The sequence below is a fragment of the Eupeodes corollae genome, chromosome 3 (genome assembly GCF_945859685.1).
Source record: "Eupeodes corollae chromosome 3, idEupCoro1.1, whole genome shotgun sequence".
NCBI classification, from domain to species: Eukaryota; Metazoa; Arthropoda; class Insecta; order Diptera; family Syrphidae; genus Eupeodes; species Eupeodes corollae.
In genome coordinates this window covers 123,615,268-123,631,064 of record NC_079149.1, presented here as the reverse complement: position 1 = coordinate 123,631,064, position 15,797 = coordinate 123,615,268, and the positions used below count along the sequence as shown (strand labels likewise).

General features: G+C 29.3%; 1 protein-coding gene across 3 annotated transcripts in view; it reads right to left on the bottom strand.

The window, feature by feature from the left end:
• Positions 1 to 15,797, bottom strand: part of LOC129948847 (trichohyalin) — a 37,977-nt gene that overhangs the window by 16,932 nt on the left and 5,248 nt on the right. The window contains exon 1 of one of the 3 annotated variants that reach the window (XM_056059952.1): positions 13,617 to 14,669. The exons of 1 other annotated variant lie outside the window; for it this stretch is intronic. In XM_056059952.1, the coding sequence (XP_055915927.1) occupies positions 13,617 to 14,110 (494 nt within the window). In that variant the 5' untranslated portion in view covers positions 14,111 to 14,669. Of the gene's footprint in view, positions 1 to 13,616; positions 14,670 to 15,797 lie in introns of those variants that run through there. One more of the 3 variants, XM_056059953.1, reaches the window with a different exon arrangement.

The following is a 15,797-nucleotide window of genomic DNA, read 5'->3' as shown; positions in this document are numbered from 1 at the left end:
ATCTTCTTAAGCAACAATTAACAAGTTGGAACTCAATGAACGCAATGGTTTTAGCCGGTGACTGACAAACGGAATCGAGGCACTTACTTTTTTCGACTTCTCTACCATCGTAATGTCATTTTTTGTACGAAGTCAACACTTGCCACATAGATCCCGTGTGTCGCAAGTAAAAAGAGGCTAGGATGCAACCCATACTCATAACTTCCCATTCCGTCTGTTCATTGTGCTAAAACCTTAACAAAATATTCGAAAAATTAGAGATAACCCATTTCTTATCAGTTTTAGTTACTTTTGTAGGTTTTATTATTTTCTAAAAAAATTTGTCTGTTGAATTTTCTAAAAAACTTAACTTAAATTTAGCAACAACATTTTGCATATTATAAAATAACTTTGATTTCGATATTTATTTTTCTGTCCAAAACTTTGAGTCAGAAATTAATTAACCGGAATTTTTTGAAAGTTTATCTAATATATAAAATTCTCCTGTCACAGTGTTAGTTGCCATAATCCTCCGAAACGTCTTAACTTATTTCAATAAAATTTTGCATATACATTCGATAGATCTGAGAATAGGTTTTTATCAATTTTTTACATTCCTAAGTGCTATGGTTTAATTGCATGAAATCGTGCACGGTTCAACGATCTTACGAATACATTTAGTGATGCTATGTACAATGGAGCATTGATTGCTATAGAGCCATAGAGGATATTTGCATTTCCATTGCCAATTTACCACTCAGTCATTTCGGTATGCATTCACCAAATCGAAATGCTTCTTATTTAATAGACACTGAATTGAATCTTGAACTACAATACAATACTGTAGAAATGGCAGCGATTGTTGTTCGCAGTGTTCCACTAATGAATAAAGAACAAAAAACAATTTATGACCACTTCATGCTCACAGTTTCGGCAGGACAAGATAGATTCTTATTTTTGGATGCACCAGATGGAACTGGCCAAACATTCCTTATTTTGCTAATTCTTGCTAAAATACCATCAAATAATGGTATCGCATTGGCGGTTGCATCTTCTGGGGCTGTGAAAACTTTATTGGATGGAGACAGAACAGATCATTCAGTATTTAAACTGCCACTAAATGTTCAAAATCACCCAAACGCGGTATGCAAAGAAAAAAACAATCACCCATTGCCACAGTGCTGAAACAGTGTAAAATTATCATCTGGGATGAATGCGCTATAGCACACAAACATTCGCTTGAGGCATTAAACAGGACATTGAAAGATTTAAAAAAAACAACGACCGTATATTTGGCAGCACTCTGTTACTCCTTCCAGGTGATTTCAGACAAACACTTTCCGTTATTCTGCGTTCAACGTACGCTGATGAGATCAACGCGTGCTTTAAGTCATCGCCACTGTGACGTCATGTTGAAAAAGTACAACTGAAAACAAATATGCGTGTTCAAATGCTTCAAGATCCATCCGCTGAAACATTCTCAAAACAACTGTTATGTTACTACAGATGAAACTGGATGCATAAAATTACCGGTCGATTTTTGCACGACTATTGATTTACAAGATGTTCTCATTGACCAGATATTTCCCGATGTACATAGACTATATACAAATCATAAGTGGCTGGAAATTTTAGCAGCAAAAAATATAACATTACATATACAACATTTGTTACCAGGGGACTTGGTGTCATACAAATCTATTGATACAGGTAGTGATGCTACCGAAGCTGTAACTTATCCAACTGAGTTTTTGAACTCATTGAATTTACCAGGCATGCCATTGCAACTGAAGGTTTGATTTCCGGTAATTTTGGTTTTGTAATTTGAATCCAACACATTTGTGCATAGGCACGCGATTAGTAATAAGTCTGTCTGAGGCTCAGTTTTAAGCATTTTATGTTTTTCACAAGGACAACTATAGGTGCAAAATGAAATTAAGCATTTCGAAGTAAAATGTAGAACTTAGCTGAATATCTTTAATTTTGGCCAAAATATTCGAGTAAAAAATCAATTTTTCCGAACTTTTGGTAGTGTTCTTTTCTATTACTTTGATTTTTTTATGTTATGCAAAATTTAATTTAAATTGCTAGAGTAATTGATTCGTATTGGGGTTCAACCAAAATTAATTTGAAAGTCCTTTAAGAATTTTTCGATGTTATTATCTGTAAAACAAAATTTCTTATTTATATCTATTTTTCTTGACATATGGACGACGATAAATGGAATAATTTAGGGACCTTGAAACGTCAAAAAATGTCAACATTTTCAGTTGGACACATCGGACCGATAACAAACAAATTCCTATTTGATCTTTAACTTCAAATAGGAATTTGTTGTTATCGTGGGAAGACACAATAAATTGTTTGTAAACGTGCGATAACGTTTGTGTAATATTAAAGTTAGAAGTGTCATTTGTACTTAATTTTTTGTCTCTAACAGTTTAGTAATAAAAACCTTAAGTTAATAGATAAAAATGTCAATAACATTTTCGAAGCCATCAAGAAAATGTACGAAAAAAATCACAATTTTACCGAAAAATAGCTTCGATACCATATTTCCGTTTTTGAAAAAAAAAATAACGTGATTTGTTGCTATAACTTTAAAGTAGTTTTTGAAAAAAATTGCAAAAAGAAACTTAAATAGATGTACACATATAAATCGTAATAAGAAATGTTTCTAATCAGTTGATTTGTTTAGGAGTTATGTATAGTTCAAAAAATAGTAAAAGCACAAACACTTATTTTTCGAATATTTCCTATCTGCTGCTTTCATTATTTATTTGAATCAATACTATTGTCCTATTATAAAAATTTAACCAATTTGTTGAGTTTTGAAATTACCTTCTTAAAGCACAAGTTATCTTTAAATTTTATTAGAACAAATATTAAGACAATAAGACTTAAATCTGGAGCATTCCTTCTTAATTTAAAAACAACACAATCTTTATTGGTTAAATTACAACTGAACACTAATTCTGCACCAAGCACAAATAAGTTAAAGAGTTAGAGTTCCATAGCCTTGTGTTTATGTCGTGTTAGATTAAAATCTGACATTAATTTTTTATTTACGATCTTATGATCCACCCAACCTTCAAAAAAAGATACCCTTATGTCGTTGTTCTTTCCGATTTTTTTCCAACTGATACTGTAGTAATTTTTATTCGTGCTAATTTTTAACTAGCTGCATGAATGAATATTTTGTTCCCTTTAGTATCCTTCATGTAAGAACCTCGTAGTAAAAACCATCTTTCATGCGGACATAATTGCATATAGGGTTCATAATATTTAACGGTTGAAATAATAGACTACTTTATAAGTTCAACAGAGAATCGGCCTCCCCATCACCCACTCTTAATGTTATGTTTTTTTATGACTCTTTATTTTTATAGCAGACTTAATAAATGTCCTTGTTTTTCATAGTGTATATCAACAAAGGCAAACAGCAGCGCATTAGAGCGATGCATTATAATGTCCTTGAACTCTTTATTCTTTGGTAGCCTATAGTAGAGCAGATGGCATTGACTTCTATCTACACCGAGGCAGACAATACAATTTGTACTATAAGGTCTCAGGGAGGGTAAATAAATACCTTACCTACCCTATAATGCACCTATTGAAAATTTTAAGGATGAAAAATATTTTACATTTTCGTATGCATGTAACTCAATTATTTTTCGAATCATACACAACACAAACACACTAACGTATATTTTGTTGAAGTGGAATAAATTGATTATTTCAATGTTGTTGATTTCGAATGTCAATATGGTTGAGGTTTCTGTGGGTGTTTTTCAATTCGAGGACATCCTGAATTCGTTGTCCTGGATGATCGAGGTATCAGTAGTAGACTTTGAATCATATATATTTATGTTCGACTGACGACGACGTGTTGAATGTCAATGGCAATTTTGTATTTGATTTAAAGTACGGCGAGCGTCGTCGCAGCGGCGGCGGGCAGGGAAAAAGTGAAAAATGTCAATTGAAATGTTGCTACTATTTCATATGTACATATATGCTGAGATGACATGAAATATTGTTGCAATATTGAAAAACATTTCAAATCGTAACATCATCATCATCATATAAAGCCGTTGCAATGCCTGGTGGTTTAGCATATCCATTATGCTTTGGTATAGGCTTGAAGTAGATTTATCTTTCTAGGCCATATGTCATTTTGGTTTCAGTGTTATGATTTGAGATTTATACAACATTGATTGAATTTGATTAGGATTTCAATTCCCTACGGTTATAGGATATTGTAAGGGAATTGTGTTTATACCTAGTATTTAATTGAGAATGTGATGACGTCTGCTGTTATAATTGTGAATAAAGGGGTACGTTAATAAAACAAAACTTATATATTTTTTAGATATTTGCAGTAGGTTTTGATTCAAAGACTCTTCTGGAATTTTTTTTTTATTTTGCTGTTTTAAGGAAACACAGTAAAAACGTATTTTCAATAATGTGAAACAAAAACATCAAGTGCAAGAGTTATACAAGAATATTACGAATATTACAAATATACGAAATTCTTAATTATTTGTAAATTATTCCTTTTGCTTTTTCTTTAAATTGATTGAAGTTCAATGAAATTTTTAGTTCCGTTTTTAATTTTTCAAAGTTGTCCAATCATTGGAATACAGAATAGTTCTAAAGCTTTGGTTTTAAAAAGCATTGTTGAGTGCTTTCCTGAGGCATTGCATTTTATAAATAAATTAAAAAAAGGTAGTGTATAAAACATCAAGATTGTAATGTTAGCAGACTCTTGAAAAATAAAGACAAATTTCTATGTAAAATCCGATTTTTTGCATTGCACACAATTATTAAATTAAAGCAACACAAAATACTTTTTGTAACTAAATAATGTTTGTCTTAAAAATGCAAAGTAAAGGTTAAGTTTAATTATTTTTATTATTAAAAATATATGGATTCCTAGGAAAGAAATTATTTTTCTTTATTAAAAATATATGGATTCTTAGGAAAGAAAGTCAAACTTTAAAACCACTGCAGCGACTATTTTTTTTTTGGTATAAATTTTCAAAAAGTTTTTTTTAATAAAAGCTTATTTTTAGTATTGTTAATTTTTTTAAATGCAAGAAATATTTGTTTTGTATTGACTTTTTTGCCATAAATTATTCATATTTTGCATTAGAATTTTGATTTCATTAATTTTCGTCTGATGCAACACATTTTCGGATTTCCATTGCTGTTTTATTTAAAAAAAACTACAGTTTTGTATTTATCAATCTCTAAAAACTTAGTTGAATTCTCATATTTCAACAGTCGTTTTTAAACAAATTATTTATTTTCCCATAGAATTAGAATTATTGTCAAGTATAAATAGCCATGCGAATTAATAATAAAATCACTTTTAAACCTTAGTTGACTATCAAATTTTTGATAGGCAAATTGACTTTCACCGACTTTTCAATTCAATTCGATTGAACAATTTCACAATATAATTGTCACAATTCATTGTTGCTATGGTGAAATTTTAAAATGGTTTCTATAAAATACGTAAGCTTCGTCAGTCAAAAGAAGGTGTTTTTGTACCTAAAAATGGTAACTGAAAAAAATGTCCATTCGTTTTTTGTAAGCGTCTAGTAGCTCTATTCAGAAACGACATATTTATAGGAAAACGACCATCAAATTTTTCTAGAGACAGCTTTTTAGGTATCAATTTGACTATCACCATGCACAGATCAAATTCGATTATTTTGACTGTCAACAATCAAAAATCACCTTAGCAGATTCCACCCCAGGTTGTTACCATCCACCCGAGGTAAGGAGCAATAATATGAAGTAAAACAATCGAACGAGTCGAATTGAAAAGAGTTTTCGACGTTAAACAGCAGTTTTTTTTTTTTAATTTGCATAATTTTGAACATGCATTCGATTTTTTTATGAAAAATGCACTGTTTTGCATTAGAATGTTTATATCGCTGGCATTGAGTTTCTTTTGTAATTCAAACAATCTTCATTTTTCAAGTTTTATTTGAGTTGGAATTCGAAAAAATTCTAGAAAATTATAGCTTTATATATTAACGACAAAATACATTACTGAGTTTTGAGTTATTGAGTTTCTCAACATTTCAACTTTGTATGATAAGAAATCTGTTTTTAGAAAAACAAGAAAATAATATTAGCCTCAGACAAAGGAACCTTCAACCACCAAATTATAGTGTAAACGTTTACATTTGTTTTCTGTAGTTTCTTATTTATAATGTGAATAATAATAATGTGTTCTATTCAACAATACTGAAACGATTTTTAGATCTATGCGCTTTAAATGAAAGAAAAACTTTTTCTGAGTTTTGAAGCAAAGAATCCTTAGAAGCAAAGAATCCTTTTCTCCAATTTTGCATTAATTTTTTTTTTTTGAATTTCCCATACATTTTTTGTCAAACAAGATCAAAAACTTCAAACTTCTCTTCTGAAAAATATGAAAAATTGACTTAGGCGGTTATGGCTTATGACCACTGATATCTTGTATTATCGCAACTATTTGAGAGGTTAAATTATATATGTAGGAACGTTTAACTTATTTTTACATAAAATCCTTTAAAAAATGTCAGTTAAATGGAAAGTGTGTCGGTGCCAAAAATCTTATGGCAATATCAAAACTTGTTTTAATTTTGTACCCTAAGAGGTTCAGAAATATTGTCCTGCGTTATTTAAAGTCAAATTTTTCAGTCTGATCGTTTGTTTTTGACTTTGACATTATTCCTTTTTTTATTAGCGACATATACGAACTATATGGCAAGTTTTGCAATCGTTGAAAATTTCGAACTCAGGATTTAACTAAAACATGATATTACGATGGTATAGAATTCGATAAAAGTCGGACCCCAGATTTTGTCCGTCTGTCTGTCCTGGCACATATAGATTAACTTTAAATTTGGAAATTAAGGTTTTGAGCTGATTTTCGTTCAGCGTTTTTTTTTTTTCATTTTATTGAAGACTAAAACTAACGATAGTCCCCGTACAAATGTTTTGGTCAAAAATTAAAAATATGAATTTTCTCTAAAACGAACCGATAGTTATTTTTTTTATTTTCCTCTTAAAAATGTTGTTTTAATTTCACTATTGTGAAATTGTATTGCTCCAGAAGCGTACCTCTCATAGAACTCTTATTTTTCTATTATAAGTTTTTCCAAGAATTAATGAACCGATTTCAATAACATTTTCTCTTTAGAATAATATTTGTTGACCAAATATGTCATTGTGTTTATTTTTGATTAAAAATAATTCGAAATTTGATATCTTGGAAATGGGACACTGTTTCTTTACGACATTGAAATGTAAAACGTATATTAAAAAGTTATACAAATTTTTTTAAACTAAAATCCAAACATTTTATACATACAAAATATTTTTTAAAAAATTTCAAATGATTTTTAAAGAAAAATTTTTTTGAAATAAGGTTTTTTTAAGAAATAAAATGGCGTTTAAATTTTTGAAAACCATTTTTTTTAATCTTAAAACACAGGAAATATTTGTACTTTGTCTTTTGGGGTTATAGGTTCGATTATACAAAACAAGTTTAAATAAAAGACAAAATAGTACGGTGTTAAACAAATTAAAGTGAAAGATTCATTAAAAGATTTGGCTTCAATAAAACTATGATCTTTTTATTGAAAAGAAAATAAGACCACAGCAAAAAAAAGCTTGAGATCGTGGTATCTTATGAAAGAAATTAAACACACATAGACTTAAAGAGTCATTTCTGTTTTGTTTTTTAAATTAAGAATTTGAATTCCATGATTTTAAAATAATTACTTTTAACTTTTTAAATCATTACACCTAAGTATTAATGTTTGACATTTTGTCTGTTGAAATAGAAAATAACGTTTTAAAATGAGGTGCAACAATTTTAAACATTTTTCACTTCAAAAGTGACAAAACTCGATTTCTAGATTTTGATTTATTTATTGAATTCAATGAAGCCCATCATCAATATTTATGCTTATGTATAAGTTCAGTGATATGTTTGTATATAAATAGTTTAAAAAAAGGTTTGATATAGTTTCAAGAAAGTTTTCAACATATTCTTTACTTAAGATAAGTTGAAAACTCTTATTTGAAATGCACCTCAACTTGAAAAATGAATTCAACAAATCAAATTTCCCATTTCACGAATCAGTAATCTTTTTTACGTTTTAATATGAAATTGTTCATATTTCTGAATGTAGATTTATTACACATATTAAAACAGTTTTTTTTTGTTTATTATAATTCCAGAAAAGAAAACAATATGTCCTTCCAGTTGGATGGGAATTGTAACTACACAAGCATAAATTATTATAACGTTGTCATTCCATGAATGCTTCGAGTACAAACGAAAAAAATACAAAACTTTATTTCCTTTTTTAGTTTTATGATTTCTGAGTTCTTTTATACGACTATAATAATATTCGAAATGTATGTCAAGGTTCTCAGGAATAATTCAAATTGTGCCATTCTTGTTGACAAAATGCTTTCTGTCTGAACACTTGTAGGAAAGCAGAAGTAAAACATCTTGAATTGCACGTTTCTAACTTCATCCCTTAGTTCAAAAATAGTCTTAGATTAAATTTCAATGAAAAACTTAAAATGTAAAACAAGGGAAATCATGTTTTTGAAATTGGGTTAAGAACAAATATATCAATCAATTTGTAACTATTTTTTAAACTCCTAATCGATTGGCTTAGTTTAACAATTCTAGTTTCTAGGTTAACGTTAGAGATTCTCGACTTTGTTCAACACTGCTGCTGATGATGAAAAAAAGTTTAACTAACCTTTGCACTGGTTTGTAAATACACTTTACAAAGTCCATATCCATATCATCCATGTTTTCAAAAGTAAGTATAAGTTAACAATCCCTGTTGGAAAATCTAGGTGCGTTCTCTTACAGCTGCGATGTTGTCAATTATTATAAAATGAGTAAAAACTTTCTCTAGAACTTTTCTATACTTATTTCGAGTTATAACAAAAAGTAATATTATTTTATTTTAGTTTATTTTGTTTGTTGTATATTTTATTAACGCTGTACTCGTACTTCGTACTTCGGATGTAGTATAGAGTGGGATTTTACGCCAAAACAAGCGCGAATAAAGTATCAACGATAACTAGTTTCAGGACTAAGAACTTTTCTACTTCTGAGAACGAGGTGTACTCTATACAGTACAAAATGCCTGGTGTTGTGTGTCATTGTTGTGTGTAGACGAGTTAAAATGACAAAAACCAAATATACAAGGTACACCCGCACATACGGAGTTGAGTTCCATTATAATCATCACCCATGTGTTTCAAGTAAACTTTTGTTTTTTCGTTATTTTTATTTTCAAAAAATAAGAAACAAAAACTATACGAAACTAGGTATCTTACTAAGGTTAGTAGCTTTAGGGAAAGGTACCTCCTACATACTTGCTAAAAGTATGACAATTCGCTAATCCCTTAGAGACATGAATAACATTTGACAGCTTGACAAACATATGTACACTGTACAATAACCTACCCTGCATATACATAGATACATATGGAATCGGCTATAAAATAAGGTATGGGGTAGAAAGTAAGTTAATCCAAAGGTATAAAATGACGGGAAAAAAGGTTCTATCATAGAATTGTACCTGTATGATGGTTTCAAGGTTTTACGTGACTTATGACAGACATTGCATGCATCCAATAGTTTAGCCATATGCGAGAACTAAGATGATAACAATTTGAAAAGTTTATTTTGTTGTTCTTTATGTGTGTATGATAAAGGGATATGGATATGATTAAACGGAGTTCCACGAATCCGTATACTAGATACTTCCTATTGTCTTTCATAGAAGCATAAAAATGCTAAAATTAGAGACATTTTTTCAAATCGTGCGTTTAGTCAAAATTATCATTTCATGTAACTTTTATTAAGCTTAATTTTGATAAATGAATACTGAAAAGTTATCCATCTATCTATCTCGCTATATTCTTAACATTGACCAGCAACCTGATGAACTGCTTAACCAATTATGTTCAGAAAAATTACTGCGTACTAGGAATACAAATAAGGAACGTGTTTATCATCTTGAAAAAAACCCTAACGATTTAGATATGTATAGAAATTTTGTTTTACGAAATAAAAACAAGATTTGAAAATAAACCGTTATAGACAGCTATAGCCTTAAAACAATTTTTTTAAATTTCTTATTTTACTAGAGTAGAAATAAATCTAATTTTGTTTTTAAACATAAGGTTTAGCTGAATAAGAATTTAATTTTGGTATACAAAAATAATTCTTAAGGTAATTGCTACAAAGATTTGTCAGAGTTGTATAGTTGAAATAGCTTGAACCTTATTTTCAAACATGGATGCATTTATAGAAAAAGAAAGATCAAACAAATTTGTATTCAGCTTAAAAATATAAATGTTTTTCAAAAATGATTGAAAACAACCTTGAGATTATTTTTTCTCATATTTTTGTATCTCAAATAATATTTTAGTTTTCAGAAAAATTATGTCCAAAATAGCAAATAAATATAAAAATTTAAATACAACTTTGATTTCTAGCATCGACAAATTTGGTTCTAAATGCATAATTTTTAATATCTTATTAATTTTAAAGAGTCCCAAATTTTAAATTATCAAAATGTTCTGTACAAAATAAAACTAGGATTGAAATAATTTTTATTAAAATTAAAATCTATTAGAGTAGACTGTTTAGTTTGCAACATTCTTTAAGAAGTTTTTGTATTGCTCCCTGACATTTATCGTAGTTTTAAATCTAAATGATAAGGTTTTAGAGAGATGTGTAAACATTTGTACGCCCGTACTTTTGTATGTCCGTACGTTTTTGAAGCTTTTATTCATCGGCCATATCTAGAGAACCCTTAAAGGTATCAATTTAAAACATTTTTTTTAAATAGACAAAGAAAAAAGGACTTCCTACAAATTGAGTTGCAGAATATTTTATTGTTGCAATTGAAATAAAGTTAAACATTTATTTGACCCCAACTATCTAATCAAAAACGTTCGCGACTTAAAACCATATTTGTACAAATTCGAAAAAGAAAAATAAATTTAAAAAATCTGAAGCAAAATATTTGTCACCCGAAGTGTTATACTCACACAAAATGTTATTACCTTCAAAATTATTCTATGCATCAAAGAATTATGTTTTGGACATCTGGTAAAATTTTAAGAAAAATTCAATTGACATAATAAAACCTGCAAAAATACTGATGAATTGATTTTCGATCCGAAAATATTGGTAACAATTTTTTATGTTGGCTTCAAGCTAATCTTAGAAAAAACAGTAGCACACAATCTTAAACGATTTAGTTAAAGCCATTTTTAACCATTTACTAAGCTTTATGATTTACCTAATTTTAAACGATTTTAACGTCTTAATACACGTTTTTTTGGCATTCTATAAATAGTATAGTAGATAATTCCCAAGAAAACGCATTGGCTGTAGCCAGATATGTGTATTTAAAAATTGGTACAACAGAAAGAAAATCTGTCAGAATAATAATAAAACAAAACACAAATACAAGAAAGTTTTGAAAATCAAAAGTTAAAATTAACTTCAGCAAAAAAACTAACCATAACTAATTAAATGGACAATTTTTAAGAATAAATGTTAAGAAAACATCTGGAAATTGAGATTCTATAAAAAAAATAATTTTACAATTGCGTCAAGGAGGGGGTTTGTTCGTAGACTACTACATTAACATGTGGTGTTAAGCTCGTTTCAAATCTATACATATATACCTGAATCGAGTTGAAATGAATTTGATTCGATTCGCTTCCGTCCGGGGATAGATAGATAGATATGATAGATTTTCCAACAAAACACGGGTAACGGCTCTTAACAATTTGCTAAAGTTGGAACTTTTAGAAATTTTATTTTGAAATTGATTATGAAATGTTTACCGTTATTTATATAAGGGGAGTGAATGGAACGGTTGAATCAACAGTTGGGAACTACAAGAAATAGACACGTTTAAGCATATTTGTTTTGTTTCTTTTCACGAACTATCACTTTTTAGGCATGTTTGGATGTTTGTCTTGTAATAAAAGGCAATTCGCAATTTACTAGTTAGCAAATCGAAAAGCAAGCTTAAACATGATGCGAGTTAATTTATAAATTGCTAAATAATAGTACATTTTTAAACCCTTAACAATAGGTTGTTTAATATTTTGCTCCATAGTTTTTAAGATTAAATTTTTTTATTAAAAAATAAAAACCTATACAAAATATTACAAAAAATTGGTGCAAACAGATTTTTGTTTTCGAAAATAAATTTAGTTATTGACTTTTAAATAATTCCATTCTATACAAAATATGTTTGTTAACTTAAAAGTCTTACTTAAAAGTCAAAAACATTAAACAAATTTTAATAAAAATTGGTATATCTTTGAATAAAATACTTCGGAAACAAAGACAGATGTTGAAATACATGTTATCTTATCATAATACATATATTTTTTTAGTAAATATTATAGAAAAATCGATTTGACAACTCGAAAAATGATTTTCGACTAAAATATCTTGAGAATTATAAAAAAATATTGACTTTTAGAAATCGACAGATGGGTACGAATAAGTCAGTTATGTCTCCCAATAAGAAACAAATTTCACATAATCTTTATCATAATGCAAACCCACAAGAAACAAACAAAAATTGCTTACCCTATTTTATTGAAGACTTTAATCATTTGGTTTATTATATTCTCATACCATTTGTTTGCTTGCTGAGGAACTAAAATAAAGCTTTAACTGAAAGCTCAGCGTGGAATGTAAGCTATTTTATTTAGTTTAACAGTTGATTTAAATTTGAATTCACATTTGTTCTTTGTTATTTTCTTTTATTTATTAACAAATAAGCAGACTTTATAAATATAGCATTTTACACAATGTTAAATTTTCTTCTAGCATAATTCTCTGGAATTTTAGTTAAAACATAAGAGACAAAACGATGATGAGGTTAACTTTTATTATCTGATTTCGAGCTCTATTTTAATTAACTAGCTTCTAGGTTTAATTCTTGTCTGATTGAAGAAGTTCTGTAACAATATTATCAAACAAAAGAAACACGTATACGCCTGAGCGCATTTTAAATATAATTATATATCACAACATAAAAGGAAAATATAAAATGTTTGCAAATGATAAATAAAAACTGCATTTTAAACCTTGTAGAATATTATAATCTTTCATTTTTTACACAGAAATTCATAGATTGTTAATTTACAGCAAAAATTAATACAAATTAGGTCAAATGTAAATATATTCTGAAATATTAGTTTAGGCGCTAAATTGATAAAATCCCCATCAGATATGAGAATTTTGTATCCCTTTACGTGAATGTCCATTTTTGTAAGAAGTTATTAAACTTTGAAGTTGGGAAATAACTTTGGACGTGCTCTTAATATTCTTAGATTAAAATTAAAAAAAAAAAATTCGAAATATAATTTTTACTTCGTATCGAGCGTTGCAAAAAAATTTATGGTGAAAGTTAGTTTGGATCTTGGCCTTTTGGAGAGCCGAAAAATCTAATCAAACTTAAAGAGATATTATTCTGTGACTTAAAGTAAGCAGAATTCCCAAAAGGTCAATTGAAAATGATAATACCAAATTCCAAATAGAACTTTAAAATTTAACTACAAACCTGCACTTGACCAAATCGGTGCAATCCAACGACAACACAACCATTTCACCTTCTTCCGCTGGTATTCCCGGTAATGGTGGAAGTTTTGAAATTTTCTTCTTCGTTTTAACAAATTTCCCACGTCCTCCGCGTTTTTTCCTACCACCACCTTCAGGATTTATATTTTTAGTACCATGTGTTCCAACTGAATTAACTTGATCAGTCTTTGTTGACTTTCCCCTCTCCCCACTAGCACCATAATCATTCCCATTCGAATCATCTGGCGAATTAACTTTATCCACATAACTATCTCTCCGATGAGATGAAGTTGTGAAAGTCCTTAGAACATTTTCAACATCATTATAACCATCGTAGTGGTATTTCTTTCGCAAATTATTGCCCGAAATCACTTCGAGTGTCTGCCAAACATTCATCGTACCGTCACCGTAGGCAGATATTTCATCGACTGACCGATTTCTAACTCGCAAATCCCCGAAAACCGGTAAGCCAGTCATGTTTTCGACCTTATCAATAGAAATAAATCACAATAAATGCAAAGCTATTTTAAGTTTTAAAAAATTTCAAATTCAAGGACTTTTTTCCTGTCAGTTATTTAAATTGGTTGCACTTCTTGTATTTATCAAATTTGCACTCCGAAAACTCAAACTCCCAAAAAGCCGTGTATATAGAATCCAATTATATAAAAATGAAAACCTGGTCCCTTATAGAAAAATATTCAATTGCAACGAGCAACTGGCAGCAGGCAACAACAGCAAGACGAAAAAGTGCCTTTTTAGATTCACTTCTCTTGAATGGCGGGCGCGAAGTAGAGTTTTGAATTAGTTCTAGCACGGTGCACGCCTAAATTTGATATGCGGATGATGGCGAAAGACACTTCTACTACCTACTTCATATGCAAGTTTTATTGTAGCCTATTGCAACCTATCGTCGTCGTCGACGTCTACTTCTACAACAGCCCTGTCCCTCGTCGTCGTCGAAGTCGGGATACCGAATTGGGTTAGAATAGAAACAAACGTGTATATAAAGTTAAAAGGAAGTTTTTTAGACATCTGACACCCTTTTGAATAAATTCCATTCTTTTACCATACCTATACCTTCCTTTTCTATACTATCCTGTCACTTTATCACCTAAAATGGGAGGCTAAGCTAAGGGCTGAATGGGCTTACGTGTCATAATTCGATTTATTAATAGTTATATATTGTTGCTACCTTACCTTTCTTTTTATTTCGTTATGGAAGGTGTTGGGATAACGGATAGCGTGCATAATGGTATTCATATGGAGTTTTCTGCTTTCACTCTTTTGAAAGATATATATAAGGAGGCTCGATTGTAATACTTCTTGTGGAGTTGGAATTACCACTTCTACTCTATAAAACACGACTTCTAATGGTTCAATTTGATTGCGTTTTATATTACACCATCCGTGTACGCGATAACAAAAACATTCATGGATATCTGTAAGACTTACATTGGGCATCTAGACTTTCCTTTTTTAAAAAACTTGATTTTCAGAAAACGAACAAATATAATCGATATTTCATCATCGAAATTAAAATGAATGCGAATTTTGTGGTCGTTATATAATAAATACATATAACATAATATTTTCTATTCCTTAATAATAATTAATTGTAAAATATCGAAAAAAAAAGAAATGTTACAAATGCGCCATATATTTTTGTAAACATCTCAAATTCATGTAAAGTTACTCTTACGTTTTAATAAACATATTAAAAAAATGTGGAAATAATTTATTTTTGAACTTGGACTCTAGCCTAAGCAACAATTGAGTGGAATAAAATTATTAAGACCTATTTTCAATAACAAGTCCTAAATAGTTTAAAAGAGCTAACTAAGGAGCTTCAACATCTAAGTTGAACAAAAATGTTTAATTTTTAAACTTATATAATTCCATATGGTGCATTTAAGACCTAAGTTTTTAAATATTTGAGACGTTTAAACAATTGAGTAGTATTTTTGTTGATTTTTTAATTTAAAAAAAATGCTAGCTGAATTTTTCTCACAAGATATCAAAAATTTAATTTGCCGTATTTTAGCTGAAATTCATTATTTGGTACAGTTCTTCCGATACATTATAAAAGAATTGCTTTTTATTTTTTAAACTCATACCAATTCTGAATGACTTTTTTGGCAATTAATTGCGTACTTAGCTTTAACAA